General features: G+C 40.9%; 2 protein-coding genes across 5 annotated transcripts in view; one reads left to right on the top strand and one right to left on the bottom strand.

Annotated features, from left to right (window-relative positions):
• Window positions 1-3706: 3706 nt before the first annotated feature.
• LOC135112166 (large ribosomal subunit protein bL34m-like) lies at window positions 3707-10680 on the top strand. The gene is made up of 3 exons (XM_064026250.1): window positions 3707-3852; window positions 5177-5326; window positions 10300-10680. The coding sequence occupies exons 2-3, from the start codon at window positions 5251-5253 to the stop codon at window positions 10458-10460; spliced, it is 237 nt and encodes a 78-aa protein (XP_063882320.1). The 5' UTR covers window positions 3707-3852; window positions 5177-5250; the 3' UTR covers window positions 10461-10680.
• Window positions 10681-12153: 1473 nt separating this feature from the next.
• Window positions 12154-21781, bottom strand: part of LOC135112164 (monocarboxylate transporter 12-like) — a 13911-nt gene continuing 4283 nt past the window's right edge. The window contains exons 2-7 of one of the 4 annotated variants that reach the window (XM_064026246.1): window positions 18363-18558; window positions 17477-17646; window positions 17021-17176; window positions 16272-16872; window positions 15891-16111; window positions 15171-15645 (exon numbers count right to left, since the gene is read on the bottom strand). In XM_064026246.1, the coding sequence (XP_063882316.1) occupies window positions 15515-15645; window positions 15891-16111; window positions 16272-16872; window positions 17021-17176; window positions 17477-17646; window positions 18363-18558 (1475 nt within the window). In that variant the 3' untranslated portion in view covers window positions 15171-15514. Of the gene's footprint in view, window positions 15646-15890; window positions 16112-16271; window positions 16873-17020; window positions 17177-17476; window positions 17647-18362; window positions 18559-21781 lie in introns of all 4 variants that reach the window. The other 3 variants (XM_064026247.1, XM_064026244.1, XM_064026245.1) reach the window with 3 other exon arrangements.

The raw sequence follows: 21781 nt of genomic DNA, 5'->3' as shown, positions 1-21781 counted from the left end.
CTTTATGTTGTTGGGTGAAGGATGATAAACTTGTGTCTGAAGATCATGAGGATCCCATAGCGCACTGAACACCTCGATACACTTTAGGGGGTGGAGGGGAGGTAACACAGACTGAGGGAGGATCTTTGCTTACAGGTGTGGGGAAGCAGGACTGAGGGATGGATGTACAGCTGGAGGGATAGAAGACTGAGGGCTGTTGAGGTGAGTAGCACTCTCTCTCTCTCTCTCTCTCTCTCTCTCTCTCTCTCTCTCTCTCTCTCTCTCTCTCTCTCTCTCTCTCTCTCTCTCTCTCTCTCTCTCTCTCTCTCTCTCTCTCTCTCTCTCTCTCTCTCTCTCTCTCTCTCTCTCTCTCTCTCCTCTCTCTCTCTCTCTCTCTCTCTCTCTCTCTCTTTATATATATATATATATATATATATATATATATATATATATATATATATATATATATATATATATATATATATATATATATATATATATATATATATATATATTATATTGATTGATTGATTGATTGATATAGAGGTAGATAGGAGATGGATGCACATGAATGCACTGTTTCAAATTTCAGTACTTGTTTTTGGTTGAACCTTGTGCATCATAACCCAAATGTGATCTGTTCATCTTAGTGAGGATCAGCTTGATTCTTGCATAGCCCAACTCAGCTTCAGGCCTTTATACAGGATGATAGAGTGATAGGGACAAATGACACCTGATTATTTGTCACTTTGGGAATCTCTCTGATCAATACTAGGTGCTGTAGGGATGCAAACATTACTGATATTTACTGAAGTCTTCATTTACTTTTTTTGCAGTACAATGGAGTGAGAGTGAGCAGTCCTGTTCCTTTTCGTATAAAAAGCTATGTATGCAGTAAGTAGAAATGGAATAGGGATGTGAAATGTTCATTTGCAAATATTGACAGGACAAATGATACCTGATTGATATCACCTTGGGAATCTCTCTGATATGTTTAAAGAACATATATGAACCTGTACACATGGCTGGATTTTAAGATGTGGCTTTGCTTAAGGAGGAGTGCAGTGAGGCAAGCAGCCCTGTGTGTTGGCTAGACTACCTCAAGAAAGCACCTGAATGCAAGACTGCCCACTGTCATGTCTCCTACACGTGACATTGATCGAGTTATCCAAAGAGAGGGGAAAAAGAAATGCACTTCCATTTTCTTACCTTGCTTTGAGGTCTTGATATTAATAAATTCCTTTCATAAATACACTTTTATTTATTTATTATTTTCTCTGGAACTTGTGAAGAAATAAAATGAAAAAAATGTTTTTTGCTTTTGCCTGGTGTTGCGGAATGTATGAAATATAAGTATAGTGATTTCTAAACTTTACTGTATAACCCCTATACTAGAATTACAGTACTGGTACATAACTAGGCTTGGGAATAGGTTTGATGATGACTAATGTATAGAACATTAGGGCGAATGAGGTTTGTGAGTTTAAAGTAGCGGTGTATAGCTGAGCTTGAGTAGTAGGATGCTGATTCTGTATAGAACAGTGGACCGATCTAATGTAAAGTATTTTAATAGTTCATTGAATTTTTTTTTTTTTTTTTTTTTTGCCCGATCTTGATGTGTACCTTGGTATCAGGGGAATCTCATACACGAGCGAAGAATATCTAGGGGAAAAAAATAAGCCAAGGGAACACACACACGAAGTAATAGGTTAAAAAAATAATTACAAAAAAAAATATGGTGGGAAGGAGAAAATACATTGTAATAAAGAGGAGAGTGAGAGAAGATAGGCGCCGTTGGAGAGAGAGACCTGCCTAGTGTACACATTACTTGGTTCCCACCGTGAGTTCACTTTCTCTAGGCTGTGCTTATCCTCGCTCGCGGAACTCGTCGGGAATTGCAGGACTGGTCATGCGCCCTCACCTGCCACACGCCCTCGCTGCAATGCCCACGCCCGTGTATTTGGGCGTAGGCGTGACGGGTCTCGCAAGGCCCCCTGGTGCTGCCTCAGACTCCCATTGGTGAGTGTTGCTTACCTGGTTTGACAATGCATAAGGTCATCAAAGGACTCATAATAGACTCATTGGCATTGAATTTGAGGAAAGGCATTAACTCAGTGGTTTTTAACCTTGCTGGAAGTACTGCTCCCCGCAAGTTTCATACGTGCGTTCACCGAACCCTACGTAGTTGGAAAAATAAAATAGTAAACAAAATGAACCATGCACACACACCTCCGTCGAACACCTGAGACTGACTCATCGAACTCGGGTTAAGAACCACTGCATTAACCTTTGGTGTGGGAGCCGCCTGAGTGGCTTTTTTTTTTCATAGTAGACTGCCATGACTCACCCGGGCGGCTTTTCAAGTTTTCACACCGTTTGTTTTGTTTCATCACATAGTATTCTACTAGTTTCATAGTAGACTGCCATGATCCACCCGGGCGGTTTTTCAAGTTTTCACACCGTTTGTTTTGTTTCATCACTAGGAGTTTATGATAATTTTTAACTGTGTATTGTTTTCATAGGTAATTGTCATCTGTAATGTAACTTCATCATTCGAAACCTTGTATGCTTGTTAGTAATGAAAAGTCTGTAAAAACTTTAACTTTACATGATGGCACCTTTGCTGATGACACACGCGAGATTAGGCTACCACTATTTTGAATCACCTCTCCAGTACTTCGTCCTTTAGTCATATGGATATGAAAAAAAAAGTACATTTTATCACTTTACAACAATTACAATAAGCTGGGCAACATTATTTATTTATTTACATCCATGTCCATTGTCTTCATACGTTTCTGAGGCTTTTCCCGAGACGCCTCACGGGGAAGGCAAGGATGCATTGTAAGTTACCTTTTCATCTCGGAATAAATTGCAAACGTGTTGTCATATATGAGGTTAAATTGCCCAGTCAAAGCTTATTCTGTCAATCATTAATTGGTACACAGCACAACAAACACATCGATCCTAGAAAAGTTTGGAGATATTTAGCGAGGAAGTTGCTAATCAGAGATGCCTCTGACATGTTTCACTTAATAGCTTCAAACTTTCTGGGGTTAATGTGTTTGCTGTGCTGTGCACCAATAAATGTTTGACAAAATAAGCTCTGATACGGCCATTTCACCTCTTATGTATGACAACACGTTTGGAATTTATTCAGAGTTGACAGAATAACTTAAAGTGCGTCTCTTCTCGCCTTCCTACTGCTGCACTTTCTGTACTTCAGGGCTGGGCGGGAACCGTTTCCGAGTTTTGGAACCGGTTCCGCCTTAACGGTTCCGAACGAATACTGATGGCAGATATGCACGAGTTACAATATTTATGTAGTGTTTAAAAATATGTATGTAACCATTAACATTATTTAGGAAGTCTTGCAAATGGTATCAACCAATGAACGAAGTAGTGTAATACAGTAATACAGTAATAAGTGTTCCTGTGGCTATGGTATGACAATTTTGAATTGAACGTTTAGGCCAGTGGTTTTCAAACTATTTAGTGTGACGGCACACTATGAAACAACTAATATTTTTGCGAGATACTTGTCTTATATATATATATATATATATATATATATATATATATATATATATATATATATATATATATATATATATATATATATATATATATATATATATATATATATATATATATATATATATAATTAGTTACCATTGATAAATATAAATTACAATTTACAATAGTTTCATTATATTATGTACACAAATCAAAATCCCACCCAGATTTTCGCGGCACACCAAGCAGATAATGGCGGCACACACTTTGAGAATCACTGGTTTAGGCATTGTCCTTTTCGGGGATTCCCCGGCCTGCGGCGCTGCCACGCACATAGCAAGACAAACCTCATTTCAGGTACTTCCAACCTTAAAATTAAATTGTGTTGTAATATGCATACACTGTAATGCTCTAAAAAAAAAGCAAGTTAGTGTAGTGTATTTTTTTTAATGATAATTTTTTATTTTATTTATTTATTTTTCTTTTTTGCAAACACCACAATACTTTTGCACATTTCCTCTAGGCGTGTCACGTTTCCATGTTTTTTTTTTTTTTTTATTTTTTATGTAGGAAGGACACTGGCCAAGGGCAACAAAAATCTAATAAAAAAAATGCCCACTGAAATGCCAGTCTCATAAAAGGGTCAAAGCAGTGGTCAAAAATTGATGAATAAGTGTCGTGAAACCACCCTCTTGAAGAAATTCAAGTCATAGGAAGGCATCTATCGTGCCACCGTCATATCCAGCAGCATCCAATAAGTCTATCAGAACAGTGGGCAGCAAACTTCTCACGATACAAGTGGTGTGCAGTCTCTTCAGAAAATTTGTGTCGGCTTCATTACCTCAAGAAAACACTTGAATGCAAGACTCCTGCAAGTTGTATTGACTAATACAGTTACCCAAAGAAAGGGGAAGAAGAAATGAGCTCCGTTTTCTTATTTTGCTTTGAGGTCTTTATAATTATTAACTTTTCATAAATAAGCTTTTATTTATTTATTTATTTTTCTCAAAAAATTATGAGGAAATAAAACGTGAAATGAAAGAAAAAGGTGTTCTGTTCTTGCTTTTTGTCTAGTGTTGTGGAATGTTTGAAATTTAAGTATGGTGATTTCCATTTTTTTTTTTTTTTTTTTTTTTTAGTACTGTATAACGCCTAGCCCTTTCTGTTGCTAGAATTCCAGTACTGGTATATAACTGGGCTTGTTGATTCTGATTATGTATGGAAAGGAGTGAATAAAGCTTTAGATTTACAGCGCAGTGATCTGCTGAGAAATTCTTATAGTTTCATGTACCGTAAATGTGGTGGATTTTATTTATTGTTTGTTTAATATCAATTTGCCGGAATTTTATATCTACCTAGTTGGTATCATGAGAGAGACAGAGAGAGGGGACATGAACGACGTGAACGAAGAAAAATTAAGATAGAAAAGAAGTTAAAAGGAAAAAAAAACTAGGGAAGCCAAAAAAAATAAAGAAGAACACACACACACACACAAAAAAAAAACAGTAATATGTTAACAAAATCGTTAGGGGAAAGATGTAATGGGAAGGAGAAAATACACTGTTGTAAAGATGGAGAGCAGAGAGAGTACCGTTGGAGAGACAGACTTGCTCAGTGTTATTCCCCAGAGTTCCCACCATGAATTCACTTTTCTCCAAGCTTTGCGCACCTTCGCTCGCAGGACTCATTGGGGGACTTGCCGGGACCTGCAGGACTTTGGTCACGCGTCCCAACCTGCCACACGCCCTCGGCACCATGCCCACGCCCTTGTATGGGAGCGTGGGCGTGACGGGCCTCGCCAGACCCCTGCTGCTGCCTCAGACTCCCATTGGTGAGTGTTGCTTACCTGCTTTGACAATATACAAGGCTCACAGACCATCATCGTAGGACGCATAACAGACTCATTAGCATTGAATTTGAGAGAAAAGCAAGGACGGCTTGTCCTGCTTGAGATTAGGACAAAAGAAAATAAGGGAAATTTGCAAGAAGTCATCAGACCTACAGGTGGCAGTTCTTGTATGAAACATACGTACTTACTTCCTCTTATCATCCCTATCCATAAGTTTACCTAATCTTTCAAAGCTTCCTAGCACTTACAATCTGATCACAAAGTCCATTCCATTCATCAACCACTATTTGAAAACTAATTCCTTCCTACCTTTTTTTTTTTTTTTTTTTTTCAAATCTAACGGTAAAATTGCAGTTTAACACGATACCCCCTATCTATTTTTTTTTCTTCCCTTATCCTCAACAAGTTTGGCATCTTGTGGGGAAGCAGCATTAATGGGTGGAGAAAGCCAAAATTAGGCATTTTGACATTCCTGAAAAGTCTGAGAATAAGAAACGACATTTTGAAAGCGGGAAATTTCTAGGCTATCCTAATGTAATCTAACCCTGGATCTCCCCTTAAGGTCACTGACCTAACCTAACCTAAACTACTTAGGGGGGCTTTGCCCTTCCTGGACTGGATTCTAATATAACCTAACATTACTTAACCTGAACTAGGCCCCCCCCCCCTCTTATGGATACTAATCTAATGTAATATTACACCAGCATGCCACACTAACAAGAATGATTTAGAAGTACTCACAAAATTTAGGTGTACAGATTCCTGGGTTTCTCACTGTAGCACAGGAGAAAGTTGAGTACACCCAAATCACAACCTGTGCACCTGTCTGATACCATGATGAAAGTAGAACTGACCTGGCAGTCCCCCTCAGCCTCCCCTGCTGCCTTTCACATCCTCATGGAGGAGTACACGTGGACTATTTTCAAACTACACTGAATGGGACTAGTTACTGTAAATAAATTCCCAACAGGAGGCCCTTACACTTGATCCCACCTGGCTAAGGAGGGATATTTCTACCTATTTCTTCCCACTCTTGATAATGACCAGGAGAGGGGGGGAAGGCTAACTAGCCTAATTGGGAGAGCTTATCTGCAGTTGTGAGAATGGAGGTGGATGGCAAGGGAGATCCTGACACCCTGGTTTGCTCCCCAGGCATTGTCCTGGGAGGAGACGGCAGGTGCCATCCCAGTAGACAGGTGTCAAGCGGCTGGCTTCCTTTGCTGCTGCCATTAGCCATTGTTGCTGCTGCTGCTGCTGCTGCTTCTACTGTTACTACTGGCCAGTGCTGTTAGCCATTAGATTTGCCTGTATAAGTATGAGGCTTACCATCCCATGACCAATGCCTTGTCTTTGTCTGTCTGATGTGCCACAGCCATTCACTGCCCCCACTTCCTCTGTGACCACCCACCATGTTCTGCAGAGAGTTGGTGACACACAAGGAGGTTTCTACGTGGTGTTAAGACAGGGAATAGCAGCACAGGTCTTGTCTCTATGACCATGAAAACCAGAAAGAGAGCCAGCACCCTGGGAAACTACAGCGTCACATCCCTTCTTTCTCTTCCTGCGGTCAGCCTGACGTGGCATCCTGCTGATTGGCTGTCTTTCCTTCCGTGTGTTTCTTTTCTGTTTGTTTGTCTCCCCGTTTCCTTTTTGCTATTTTATCTATTCTAAATTCTCCTTGGCCTATTTATATTAAAGTATCACATATAATCCATTCAGGGATTAACTGCAAATATAGATTCTCCCAAGTTGAGTGAAATGCACGTGACTTAAATAGGATGGTAGGGAAGTGGGAAGATTTTTTGGGCAACTGATGTAAAAGGTGTTTCAAAACTGCAATACACTACTTTTCACATCAACTGGCAGTAAATTGTATGATCCAGGTGCACAGTGCATAGCTAAAAGCCTGGACCCCAAATGACCAGACATATTAATGGATGGGGATGATAAGTGGAAATAAGTAGATGTGTTTCATACAGGGACTGCCACATGTAGGCTTGATGGCTTCTTGCAGCTTTCCCTGTTTTCTAATGGTCTTGGTGTTCAAATCAGTATTACACCTTGGCCTGGTCTGTTCTCACCCACTGCATGGCTAATTGATATAATTTACAAGTTCCCAATTCACAGTCCTTGAGCACACACCTTGTCTGTCTAGGCTTTACTCTCCTTAGAGCTGGGTGTGTTAACATGCACATTTTATAAATAGTCCTTGTTTTTATAGGTTATGTTAATGATTTTATTGCTATGTGATTGTTTTATTATTGTGTCAGTATGTTATAAAATTAGCACTGAATAATGGTGCGGGTGATTGTTTTATTATTGTGTCAGTATGTTATAAAATTAGCACTGAATAATGGTGCGGGATAGATTGGCATAATTTTTGTGTGCATCTGTATTTGTAGGTTATTACATTTATTATTACAGCTGTACATTGATGCTGTACATGTGCTTGGCTTTGCCTTCCCAACACTACCATTGCCATAGATGGGCATTATCATGATAATTTATTGCAATAATGATATTGAGTTGTCGGTTATCTGATAATTATTTTTCCCATGTTATTGATTCATTGGTATCACTGATACTTTTAGTTCCAAACTAGAGATAATTGATAATTAAATTTTTGGAACAGGATCATGTTGAAGTTTTAAACTTTCAAAATCAAATGTAGCTATTTTATTTAAAACAATACTTTTCATTAGTGAAGAAACAGGATAAACATTGAATTTGAATTTATTTCTAAGATTTTTCAAAGTTTTCTAAGATAAAGATAAAAGTAAAAATTTGGATTTATTGATTTTATATTTAAAATATCAGTATCGTTATTGCTAGTATCAGAATTTTGGATTTATCAGTTATCACCGATAAATTTTTCGCTAGTTATCAATCATCGGTTATTGCTGATAAGGTTATCATTATCAATTTATCACTTATCATGGAAATTTTTTCATCATTGTGCCCAGCTATGTCCATTGCCTTGCATGTGATGTTTTTGTGAATGACAGTGTGCTCTCTACCACGTGTCTGTCTCACTCACACTGCCACTGCCTTGCTGAAAACAGTCTGTGTGAATGGTAATATCCTGCTTCGTGTGGCACCTATAATATTTTTTTTTCCTATGAGTTTTTTTTCTCTACATTAATGATGCAGTTGTTGAGACATTCAGACTAGTTAGAGATGGAAGTTAAGAGAGAGATAGGTGTTATGAGGAAACCAAAAGCAAAACTAGTTGGGAATAAACTTGTCTTTTAACACATGCATCTATTAACCTCCTTCAATTCATGGTGCCATTAAACACAGTATTCTCATCTTTCAGCTACTCCCATTAGGGATCACCACAGCAGATCGTCCTTCTCCAATACTCTCAGACTTATGTGCATTCCTTTGTCACACCCACCATTTGCTTGTCTTCTTTCACTGCATCCATAAATCTCCTCTTTGGTCTTCTCTTTCTTCTGTCAGGTAGATCCATTTCCATCATCCTCCTTCATAGTATTCTCATAATCTTGTAATTCCTCTTAGGATGAACTTGATCACCACCTCCACTAACAAGATTTCTGATGGCACCAAGTAACTGAACAACCTACTGGCTGTGTCAGTGTGTGTGTGTTTTTTTTTTTTTATTTTTTTTTTTTTACTTCTGATTGTGTTAGCTTTTGTTAGTGCTTACTTGGCCTCAGCAGGCTGTGTTGAGTATGTTTGTGGTTCCTTGCCTCTGGTGTATTTGTTTTTTTCTATTTTTTTATGTAAGGGAATCAACTAAAAACAAGGGCTCACTGGAGTATAATAAAGAAAAAAAAAACTGAGATACCAAACAAAGCCTACTGGAGTTAAAAGAATGAAAGGCCCACTGGTGGAGATGAGCCTTTCTTTGTGGTGCCCTGTTTTTTTTGTCTAACCCAGACTGCTTTGCTCTGCTGCAGGAGGCTTTTTCTTTATAGCTGTGGTCCCTCACTGTACTGTGCTGGAGAAGAGCTTTTCTGCTGTTTGTCTCATCCTCACTGCTGTACAGAGGACTTGTTTGTGCTTATTTTTTATACTTGGTGTTATCCTGCTCTCTGCTTTATTCACACTGCTCTGCTTGGGGTCTCTTCTGTACACATAATGATGTTTGTCTAATTGTCCTCTCAATCTACTTGTGTGTGTCTTCTGAAGACTCTCCCTGCCCTAGAGGTTCTCTGCCAGTAGAGAGCAGGGCTTTAATTTCTTAAGATAACAAGAGGAAAGCTGATGACTTCAACTCTGGCTTCTTGCTCTCCCAAGTATTTGTTGAACACATTGACGGTCTTTGACATCCCTTTCTGATCCCTCTGCATTGTGTTAGTGGCAATACCAATATGTCTCTGTCTCCCCCCCCCTTCTCTCTCTCTCTCTCTCTCTCTCTCTCTCTCTCTCTCTCTCTCTCTCTCTCTCTCTCTCTCTCTCTCTCTCTCTCTCTCTCTCTCTCTCTCTCTCTCTCTCTCTCTCTCTCTCTCTCTCTCTCTCTCTCTCTCTCTCTCTCTCTCTCTCTCTCTCTCTCTGCATGAATGGCTTTGATAATGCTTAGAGTAACTGCTAATCTAAAGTTTGAAGCAAACACCATCAATTTCTTGTATACTTTCCTCTTGCCATCAATAGAAAACAGTTATGTGATAATCAAAGGTTCTAGATGCATGGTGGTGACAGCTGGGTGTGGTGAAGAGAGGCTGTACATGCATGGTGGTGATGGCTGGGTGTGGTGAAGAGAGGCTGTACATGCATGGTGGTGACGGCTGGGTGTGGTGAGGAGAGGCTGTACATGCATGGTGGTGACGGCTGGGTGTAGTGAGGAGAGGCTGTACATGCATAGAGGTGACAGCTGGGTCTAGTGAGGAGAGGCTGTACGTGCATGGGGGTGATAGCATTAGCTTAAGACTAGTCCGTGAATCATGGCAACTGCTACACAAGTCAGCCATACAAGTGTTTTGCTTCCTCAGGAGGGGTTGGCGGGAGGACAAACGTGAGGTGCCACTTCCCGAAGCCCAGTGAGAAGCGGCGAATCAAGCGGCATGGCTGGGAGAAGCGCATGTCCTCCTTCAATGGCCGGGAGATCCTGAGGCGGAGGATTCTAAAGGGACGCCATGTGCTCAGCCACTAACACAGGTCCCCAGAGGCTGGTGTGGCCGCTGTACAAACTCATAGATATAGGCTGTTTCTGATCCATTGATGTACCTAGACTGGATGAGGATCTTGGATGCCATGTTCTCAACCACTAACAGGTCCTTGGAGGCCTATGTGGCTGCTGTACAGAGATATAAGCCATATATGACTCGCATGAATAAGTGTACACCTAGACCAATAAAAAGGATTGGATGAGACACAAGTGTTGGGATAACCTTGGAAAGTTCGCCAGGAGCAGCAGCGTTCCTGGGTACATCAGGGTACACCAAGTAACCTGTAGCCACCTTGGGATATGCAGAAGCAGGAGTAAGTGTGTTTATCCTTTAATTTTTGATTACTTTTTTCAACTCTGTTTGGGAACCAGCACCTCAGTGAGCCTCTTTTTTATTGCAATTTTGTTGCCCTTGGTTGATGTTTCTCCTACATGGAAAAAAAAAAAAAATAAAAAATACAGTAAAGAAGAATGGATGAGATATGGGTGAGGTGATAAACTTAGACACTTCAATAGGAGCAGCAGTGTTTCCTGGTACATGAGCTAACTCTGTAGTCAGTTTAGGATTCATGAAGAAATGTGAGGATGTTAAATATGGGTTACTTTAATTTAAGTTTCCTTTGTAGATCCAAATAACTCTTTGTATACCAGATGCATCACTTTGTGTATCATGAAAGAGATAAATGTTCATGTCCACAATGGGTGTTTATATGCAACAGGCTCTCTTTAGCTAAGAAATATGTACCGTATATTTCGGTGGGTAAGACGACTTTCAGATAAGATGACCCACAAATTTTAGTCAGATCTAAAGGTTTTAGGTGATATCAGTGGTATAAAACAACACCCATACTACCAAGCCATCTGTGGTGAAGTTTGGTTCAGTGAGCACCAGACAACTGAGACAGTGATATACCAGTACAATGAATAAAATACCTTTAATGTATTACTAGTAATAAGGTGCCATCATCTTCAATTGCAAAACTAAACCCAAAATAAAATTCCCACCAGTTGTTTTTGCACATTTTCTTAAAAAGGATTGATGGACGAAGATGTTATAAAAGTATATGCAGTACGATCACTTTTCCTAAACGTAAACCCTTGCCTTGCACCGCCTGGGTGTGTCAGGCCGTTGGCTGTAATCTTCAACTATATATTGTTTCTTTTGATTAGATACACTGACATTTTTTTCTCAGTATGGACTTCATCCCTAAATAAGATTACAAGCTGGAGAGATTCATCTTACCCCCAGTTTGGTTTCCTTTACTGCTTAGCCTTGAAGATATTTATATTGCTCCTCCTTCAGCTTTGGGAAAAACTGAGGAATGTTCACAGAGCCTCCTGCTTTTTCCATTATTACACAATGCCAGCAGAGGTTTCTAGTTGTACTACACTAAATTTTGTTTACATACTTTTCAACAGGAATACATTTCAGTGCATTTTCTCATTAGAGATTTCTATTTTACTTTGCCTAAACTCTCTAAAAGTCATAATATAAGATTGTTGTTTATTTACAGTGGTATTTTGCATAAGATTTTAAGGTCATTGTTTTTTGTATCTGGCATATAGGATGACCCCCTGCCCCCTCCTTTTTTTTTTTAAGATGATTTAACTGTTGTCCTGTAGGCCAAACCATGCGGTATATCACAGAATAATGCACGAGTTACAATAATCAAAAACATGAACACAACATTTTTATTTTAGGTTTAGCACTGCATTTACATGCACAGTCTTGGACACACTGTTGATGAGCAAGGTGCTGGGCCTGTATTCTACAAACTATCATAACCAAGTCTGTTGGTCATAGTGAAACAAAATGCCGCATTTCAGACGTAACTCTGTCATAAACTAATATTATCGTCCTTCTTTGAGGCAAAAAAGTATTATTATAAATGCTCGCCAGGAGCAGTACGATCAGTTTTCCTAAACCTTGCCTTGAATGGCCTGCATGTGTCGGGCTGTTGGCCATAATCTTCTATAATATCATGTTTCTTTTGATTAACTACTCTGTCTAACTTCCCCAGAAGTCATAATATGAAGTCAAAACAATTTAAATCCAAGAAAATAATGTCAAAAACCTATTTCATTCCATAAATTTAAAGGTGGCAAATTCTGAGCATGCGTTCTAGTGGCAGACAGTGAGTGAGATATGACAGACGACTTCTGACTGCCATAAGACTGACAGTCATAAATTGTTAAATATGATAGGTAGGTATGGTCAACCATAAGCACTGTATAGAATATGGGCCCTGGAGTACACTGATGCAACCTTCAGTTCCTAAACCATATTCTGAAAGACCTTTGTGCCACACTTCCACTACTTTCAGAAGGTTTTAATTGAAGTGTTGAAGTGACATGAGTTTTAATGGTGTTTATGGTTATAGTGAGAGATTAACAAGATTTCTTCATTATGAACTGGAGAAACACTCTTGAGAACCTGGCTGATCATCTCTGGCTCTTGAAAATAGTCATGGTGAGAGAGCAAAGTGTTTCTAAATACAGAAACTTGTGACCATGACTATAATCCACAGGTGAGTAGTGACCTGAGTATACATATGATCAAAAGAACATAAGAAATAAGTCCTCATGGATTATACACACAAAGAAGGGAAGATGTTGAATTCCCACAACCTCCTGTATATTAAAAGAAAAATAAATAATGTAATACAGACACATTAGAGATGTGTCAGATGTCAGAATTCAGAAATCTGCAGATGTGGATGTGTGTTCGGATGTCAGTTTCTATCAAATAGCAGATATGGATGTAGACATCAAGTTATTACATCCTCACAGTTCAGAATTTTGGTATAAAATCACTATATATTTTCAATTATTGCCAAACAGCTGCTGTTGTAAGTCTTATTCTTGTATAATTATACAATGTAAAGTTAAGGATGAAGCACTGAAATCTTTCTTGTGAGCTTTAAGAGGGAGTAGTGTATACATACCAGACCTGGGCACTTCCGCAAACCTCAATCTCTGAAATTACTGATTTTTTGTATGCAGATTTGCGTTTGCAACAAAATCCCCACAAATTTACGGATGTGTTTGCGGAAGTACTTATGCAAACACAAACATACCTGCAAGCTACAAGCTTGTTTTGGGTTGCCAAAACTTGCCATATCTGAACTGTCAAATTGGCAACTAGAAGCTTTTAGCTCAGGTCTAGTGTTGTCAATTTAGCACTTTTGGTGCTAAATCTAGCAATTTTCATAATATAGCAACCAAAGGGTTTCAAAGTTAGGTTCTTCATCCTCTTCAGTGAGATGGACTGCAATCCACCTCCATTTCAAGCTGCCTGTGGTCTGCCTTCTCAACCCTAACAAGGTTGTACAAGGCTGTTGAAATAAATAAAGGAGCATGCTGTTGCCATCAATACAACAGAAGCCAGCACCAGCAGTGCAGATGAGAATGGGGAGGATGACTCCTTCAAGGAATTGGGGATGAACATGTCTGGGTCTGGGTCAATGGAAGTCAGCAGCCACACCCACTTCTCCAACAAATTGACCAAGGAATTTGACATTTGGTGCTCTGAAAGAAGCACCAGCTGCAGCTTGGACCAGAGCATGTTTTCCATCCTGGAAACCCAACCTGGGATGATGTCTTCCTTAAGTATAACATGGCTATCCCTAGTTCTGCAGCCATGGAAAGACTATTCTCCCAAGGGTCAGACATAATGAAGCCAAAAAGGGCCAGGCTGACCTCTGAAAACTTTGAGTGTTTAACCTTCATGAAGGGCAACATGGTCCTGCTCAAGACAGAATTATCTCCTTTGTTGTTGGAAGGGGACTAAATTAAGCAAGTTTCAACAAAGGGCAATGGGGGATTCGAACATGTGCCCACCAGGTGTTAAGTGGACCTGGGTTTGAATCCCTGACTGCCCTGTGATAATAAAATAAAAAATTAACACCTATTTATCTATCTATATACCTTAGCTTTTTCCACTGTGCAGGTGGACAGCCCAGGGCACAACCTAGGTAACATAACATTAAAATAACATTAAAAATGATAATGATAATATTAAAATAAAGGTAATCAACACATTTATTCATTTATCTATATATTAATTGATTGGCCTACCCTTTTAAGTTGTTTTAACTGTTTTAATGCTTTTGTTGTAAAAAGAAAAAGATACCAAGGAATGGTTTGTGGTTTGTGGATTTGTGGTTGCAGAAAAGTAAGTGTCAGGAGGTTTGTGGATTTGTGGTTGTGGAAGGTAGGTTGTGGATTTGCGGATTTGTGGTTTGTGGAAGTAATTTTTGGTTTGTGATGCCCAGCACTGCTACATACACAGACATGCATAATGTTTGTATATATTGTTTACACACACACACACACACACATTCTCATTCATACACATTCTCTCTCTCTCTCTCTCTCTCTCTCTCTCTCTCTCTCTCTCTCTCTCTCTCTCTCTCTCTCTCTCTCTCTCTCTCTCTCTCTCTCTCTCTCTCTCTCTCTCTCTCTCTCTCTCTCTCCTTGCCAGCCAGGCTACTTCCCTTCATACTTAATTACTTATCCAACACTACATATAGTATATTTATACAGTACTATTACATGGTACATACATACATACATACTTTTACGTATATACATGATACGTACACAGGCACTATGCAAATTTCTCTCCCTCCTTCTGCCCTTGTATAAAATTCTTGACATATTAAGATGTGTAAATTTGAAAGGAAATGAAGAAAAGGTGTCTACAATTTTAGTAGATAATTGAGTAAACATGCATAAATTAATTTTCTTCAACTTCGCAAGCTCTGTAGTCTGTAATGTATATAATGTATCCACCACATCCTCTTTGTGTGTGGCGTGGATGTGGATATTTATTTTATCACAAATGTGGATGCAGATGTGGGTGTTTAACTTACCAGAACTATGCATGCGGATGTGAATGTTAAAAACTAGGTGGATGCGGACATTCAATACATCTCTAAGGCACATACAAGAACCAAGAGGGAGTAATGGAAGCACAGCACTGGGGAGTGTGTGGCCTGCCCTAAGGCAATGGTGACTGAACACCCCTGAGATTGCTCCTATTCCTTGGCTCTCTTGCACATCTTGGCTACGAGGGGTTGCAGGGAGAAGATGGCAGCCCCAAGGAAGAGGGCGGCCCCCATAATGAGGAATGGCACCACCATGCTCTGTGTCAAGTCCTGCATCAGACCTGCAGGAGAGAGAGGTGAGTGGTGGTGGTGGTGCAGGGAGGAGGCAGCCCAATAGACCAGTGCAGTGGTGAGATTCTCAGCCTGATACTCTGAAGGAGATGCTGTCTGTTGCCCTGTTTTTTGTAACACTGCAGCTAGTCAGAGTGAGAACAACTCTCAGTGCTGCACATGACAGGTAGAATATAGTCAGCTGGTATTGATGGAAAAATATATAAAACAGCATATATAGAGAGCTCAGCCTCACCAAGTAGGGATGGGTAGATAAAATTGGTGATGCCCTGAGTCATCCTGAAGAAGCCCCAGGAGCTGGCTATTGACTCTGGGCCAAAGTCATTAGTCAGCAGAGTGTTGATGAGTGCCCAGAAGATTGCCAGGCCTATGGTGTAGAGTGTGGTGACAAGTAAGAGTTGCCACATGGCAGAACACAGTGTCACCAGGAGGCAGGCCAGACCCCCCACCACCAAGCTGTAATGTGTCCAGCCTTCACAACACAAGAGTTGCTCGCCATGCATGGGAGAAGACCACAAGTTGCCATGACACAGAAAGTAAGCTGGACATGTATTAGTTATTGTGTTTTTTATTAATGAAGTAAGTAATAGTTATACTGGAAGGCCATCTCACTCACCCTGCTGTGAAGATGTATGCCTTCTTGACATTAAGCTTCTGCACCAAAAACCCACATGAGATTCTGAAGATGCAGTCAGTGGCAGACATATAGGAACTAATGATGGAGTTCTGGTAGTTGTTGAGTCCTATTGAATATCCATAAGCTGGCAGGTACAGCAGGAACTGTGGTATTGACAGGTTGCTAAACAGTACCATCACTAAGTATATGAGGTACTGTGGGTTCCATAATAATGTAAAGTCTAGAGCTTTCTTGGGGAAAGGTTTGTGTGTCACTGCTGCAGCCTTCATATTCCCCTTCTCTGCACACCCTGGGCCAGCCTGAGTCTTCCTGACGTGCTGGCGGTGGAGGATCTGCTCCTGCAGCTCCACGGGCCTCATCAGCATTCCAAAAATGGCAATGTGCATCATGATGCCTGCTAGGAGAATGAAGGTTCCCTGCAGCCCAAACTGGTCATTGAGGAACACCACCATTGGGGAGAACAAAATTCCCCCCATGGGGTTCCCTGAGGCCCGGATGCCATTGGCAAAGGAGAGTTTCTCCATGAAGTAATCAGTGACCAGTAGCATGCCGGGCGTTTCACTCATGCAGATGCCAATACCTGCAGAAAGACGCGTTCATTGTGAGCACAACCTCTGCCAGTAACATCATCATATACAATAAAACAAGAAAGCAATATGTGAACAGTTTATGTGTCACCAAATAAATAAGAAATTACACATGCTGACAAGCTGTATAAGAGAACTCACCCACAAGACCACCCAGTGTGGCAGCCATATAGTGGATGGAGAGTTTGGGGATAGCAAGCAGCAAGCCAAGCGTGACAAGCAACGTGCCAGTCAGAATACTCCGCCGTGGTCCGATCTTCACTGCCATTGCCCCCATCAGAGGTGCTGCAACACAGGCTGCTCACTGCTACAGCACACACACACACACACACACACACACACACACACACACACACACACACACACACACACACACACACACACACACACACACACACACACACACCCTAATAAGACTGCTAAAGGTTTTCACAAAAGAGTGAGCAGTTATCTGAGTAAGAGAGTGTGTGGTGTGTGGCATGTGCAGGACCTCAACCTTCCTCATAGACTGTGTTACGTGAGGTCTAATCCCTCTCTGGAAGAATCAGAAGTCCAGCACATGGTCCCTAAACAGCAGCAGGTGACACAGACACTCACTCAGCAGTCCCCGTGTGCCCATCAGCAGGCCAATGATCAAGCCAGCAGCAGCACCAGAGGCATCAGGGAAGTGTTCCAGCAGCAGGAGGTACGTGATGCCAAAGCTCTTGATGTATCCAGCGCAGAGTGTGTTGATCCAGAACACTCCCACTACCACCACCCAGGCATACCTGCAGCAGACATGTGTAATGTGATTCTATAGCATGCTCATCACACTCTGGTCCATATACTGAAATGCCTTACCATCCCAGCATGACTATTTTCAAAGGGCACAGAAATGATTAACTGGGTTCTCAGGAGTGTTTCTCGTTAATAATGTAGAAAACTTGTTAATCTGCCACTCCAATCATATAAGATGCCCTTAAAAACCCAGCCTTTTGAATGTAGTGGAGGTGCAGCACACACTCCTCTACCACACTCAGCACATGTTGTATTCTTGTTCTATATGCTACCGTGCTACACTCCACACATGCATCTAGTGTGTTCCAGTGCCTCACTCCTGCTGTCCCTCCCACTTCATTCCCCTGCTCCTGCCATGAAGGAAGATAAATTATAGATGAAATGAAAGTGGGATGAGTCTCCATTCTGTTTTATGAAGTGGACGTAGTGACAGGAAGGAAGAGGCAAGTGAGTCAAGGTTATGTAGTAAGGATTGTGTGTGGTTATCTGCTTGCAATGGAGACATGGATACTCACACCCCAACAGGGAAAGAAAGTGGCTAAGCTGAGATAATCATGTTAGTTACAAGAAGGTACAATAGTATTTACTTATGTAAGACAAAAGATACATAACCCAACATGAGGAGAAAGGAACAATGATGTGGAAATTATCAGATGTTTACATAAAAAAAAGTTATAGTTGTGTGGTTTCCCTCACTACTACCTACCCCCTGTCCCGGGCTGATGGAGGCGTGGATGACTCTGGGCATAGTGACATCTGTATCATGGCATGGATGGGTTGGTGGCCTTCATTCTGCCCTTGTTCCTGCTCCTCCCCTGAGCTGTGTGCTGTGCCATGCTGCTCCTCTCCTGAGCTGTGTGCTGTGTCATGTTCCTCCTCACTTGAGCTGTGTCCTGTGCTGTCTGTAAGGCATTGAAAGCTGTCCATGAATTACTGTCAAGACACAAAATGCTCCATGAAGGAATAAAGGCCATATTCTGAAACACTTCTGTGGTGCATCCCCATGACTTAAAAAAAAAAAGCTCTTGTTAAAGTCATATGAGTTTTTAAAATACTAATGCTCCCTTGGCTATTCCATAAAAATCCATGGAAAGTGAATTGAAGGTGAGGCAAACTTTCCTCCATCATAGGATAAGGCGTCTTTTTCATTTCTCACAAGGGCTTACAATTTTAGCTCCTCAGAGCTACGCCCACTTGACCACTTACCAGTCCCTTTTATGGGACTGGCATTTCAGTGGGCATTTTTTTTTTATTGGATTTTTGTTGCCCTAGGCCAGTGTCCTTCCTACATAAAAAAAAAAAAAAAAAAAAAAATGAAGAACAGACCAGCAGAGTTTACTGGCATGCTGCCCAAGGAAAAAAAGGTCATATACTTCATTGGCAATGTGTCCCTCACAGAGAAAGCAGCACCCTTAACTACTCACTCCTTGAAGTTTATGCTATTTAGAAGTGATATTGTCAGTTGAATGAAAGTAATCATATAGGGCTGATTTTTGCATGTTTTTTTTCTGATCAAAGGGAAGAGATAGGCAGACACATTGGTTATTATTGTTTAATAATTGTTACATTTAAAGAACAAGCATATAGTAATATGCCGTAGCCTGGTTAAGACATTCCGGGTCAAAATGATGCCTGATGTTGGCCAAATATGACTAGTAAAATTTGCTACATGATACTGTACATAGAGCAGTGATGAAATGAAATGTCAAAGTGTCTCTTTGCTGGTATTTTCACACTATTTCTGCATTTTGGGTGTGTTCATCTCAAAGGTATCCCTATTTATTATCCTAGTCTGTCTAGACAGACTGCTAGTATTATAATGTGACGAAATAGTCTACGAGTATTATTAACGATTATGGAATGGAGCAAGGGGTAACTGTAATGCAGGGAGCAGGTCTAGCACCTCTCCAGGTCACATGTCATTCATAGGGGTGAGAGCGAGGCCCCTTGTCCTGCTGTTCAGATTCTGCTATGTTAATGGAATGTTCTATCCTGTGTAAGGATTGAACATATTGTAATATTGAATATTAATTCAATCAAAGCTTTAATATTTCGACAAAACTGTACTTTGGATATTTCTGGATTTAATAAGTGGTAAGCACTTAACATGTTTTCTTGGAAACCATTTTTCCATGCTTCTTATGGAAATTCACGCAACATCAAGGGACACTGCGTGCATACTATTAAATAGTATGCACATTCAAGTGGAGCGCCTCAACGTGGGCGCTATCTATTGTCCTTGCAGGGCGGTTTGTTCATGCGTAAGTTCGTCGATGGTCACATCATTTTCATTGAGATTACTATCTTCTTGTTACAGAGTATTTGATCGGAACCTCTTCCCAAATGGCAACAATGTCGCCTCCCGTCCCCGCCCCCTCAATTACACGTGCGGGTCCATCACATCTGCAGTATCCCAAAAGTTGACAAAACAGATGAAGGAGTCACACCACCGACGGGGTCGATTTAAAATACAGCCGCAAGAGTATCATATTTATTGTGATGGGGATCAGCGTTGTGACAGCTCACAGGCCACGTGCCACAACAAAGCCCTGGCCACTGTCACGGCTTACGATCTCGGTTATCTTTCCAAGAAAGTGAACGTTACACTGATCCCGGAAAGTTTTAAAGGTCTGGATTTTTAAAGGCTTCGAGTGCCTACCCGACCTATCCGAAATCGCCAGAATTACACCCTCTCACTGTACCCTTACCTTGACACAGCACACCAAGAATTACCTCAAATACTAAATCAATGTTGGGGGGTAGAAAACACGATTATTCTGTTACATTATATATATTAATATTAATGATAATTCACAAACAAAATGATGTAGTACATATTAATATATGACGTTTCCGTCACTACACAGCGCCAGAACCCGTTTACACCTCCAGCGGCCACTGAAATATCCAGAGGCCATCACCGCGTCCCCAAACAATAAACAATTCCCGTTTCCTTTCCTCAAACCTCACAAGAGATCATCATCATCACAAAAAATCACCTATCCCCACCCCCAAAATCGCCAATACACCACAACACACTAGTCTCCAAGGACAACACCAGCTTCAAAGGACAACACCACAGCCTCCACTCACATAATGGCTGCCGGTTTGACCTGTGCTCACCTCAAGCCAACGTCACTAGCACAATTCACCAGCCGAATTTCAGCGGACAAGAGCTCTCGTTACCACAGTTCACCGAGGGTCACACTACACACCTCGTGGGGCGCCAATCGCAAGACTCCCCTCCTCTTGTGTGAATCACTCATCCTCTCAAATATTTATTATTGGTAGAAGGTGTACTCATGTACTTTCGACGCCCGACCCTGTGCGGCGTTCCGTTCATATGAACTGCATTGCATAATCTCCATGAGGTCTGACCAGCGCCATTTATAACTTTTATGTTACTTCGAGGCTCCTACGTTTAACATTCCTAATGATGAATTTTAATACTTGCTTTGTCTTATTCCTGGCTTCTGTGCATTGTTTCTTCTGACCTGAGTTAACTAAAGCTCTTTAATATGGAAAAATCCCTCAGGATTTGTCTTCGCTTGGCTGCCTGCTTTAACTTCGTAGTCAATTCTAGCTCTCTTCGTTAACTTCTTAACTGTTCTAACCAATTCATTATACTAAATTCATGAAGCCTTTTCCCTCGTTTTTTTCAATCTCATAATATTATGTACTTCTTTTCAGTCCTATATAGTATTTTAACCTGCCAGTCATCCACTTAGGATCATTCTTCTGTAATGCTCTAAATGGGATAAATTTTGTCTGTTATTTATGTAATCTATTAACGAAAATACTTATACAACTCATCAGTATTCATAACCCTCAGTCTCCTTATCTTGGCTATCATGCCGCCGGTGGTGCGCAGGGGCATTGGGACGACACCGGGGATAATCAAGTGGTTGGGCATTGTGAGTTATCTTCATATGTTGGCCATCATCATTGTCCCTGGTGATGCGCAGGAACACCGGGATGTTATAGGGGACAATTAAGTGGTTGTGCAGTCTGGACCTTGGGCTGCTTCCTCCGTGGCTGATTGCTTGAAGGGTGGGAGGCGGCCCAGTGCCCGCCAGCACAAGTCTTATCACTCTCAGCGGTGTTCGATAAGGACGACCGTGCACA

This window comes from Scylla paramamosain, chromosome 23 (assembly GCF_035594125.1).
Source record: "Scylla paramamosain isolate STU-SP2022 chromosome 23, ASM3559412v1, whole genome shotgun sequence".
In the NCBI taxonomy this organism is placed as follows: Eukaryota; Metazoa; Arthropoda; class Malacostraca; order Decapoda; family Portunidae; genus Scylla; species Scylla paramamosain.
Note: the sequence above shows the minus strand (reverse complement) of the source record. Positions and strands in the feature narration are given on the sequence as shown.

Bases quoted from the DNA above. Each gene is read 5' to 3' on its own strand.
- LOC135112166 (XM_064026250.1), top strand. From the start codon at position 5,251: ATGCCCACGCCCTTGTATGGGAGCGTGGGCGTGACGGGCCTCGCCAGA. The intron at 5,327-10,299 runs GTGAGTGTTGCT...TTGCTTCCTCAG, and splicing joins GCTGCCTCAGACTCCCATTG to GAGGGGTTGGCGGGAGGACA.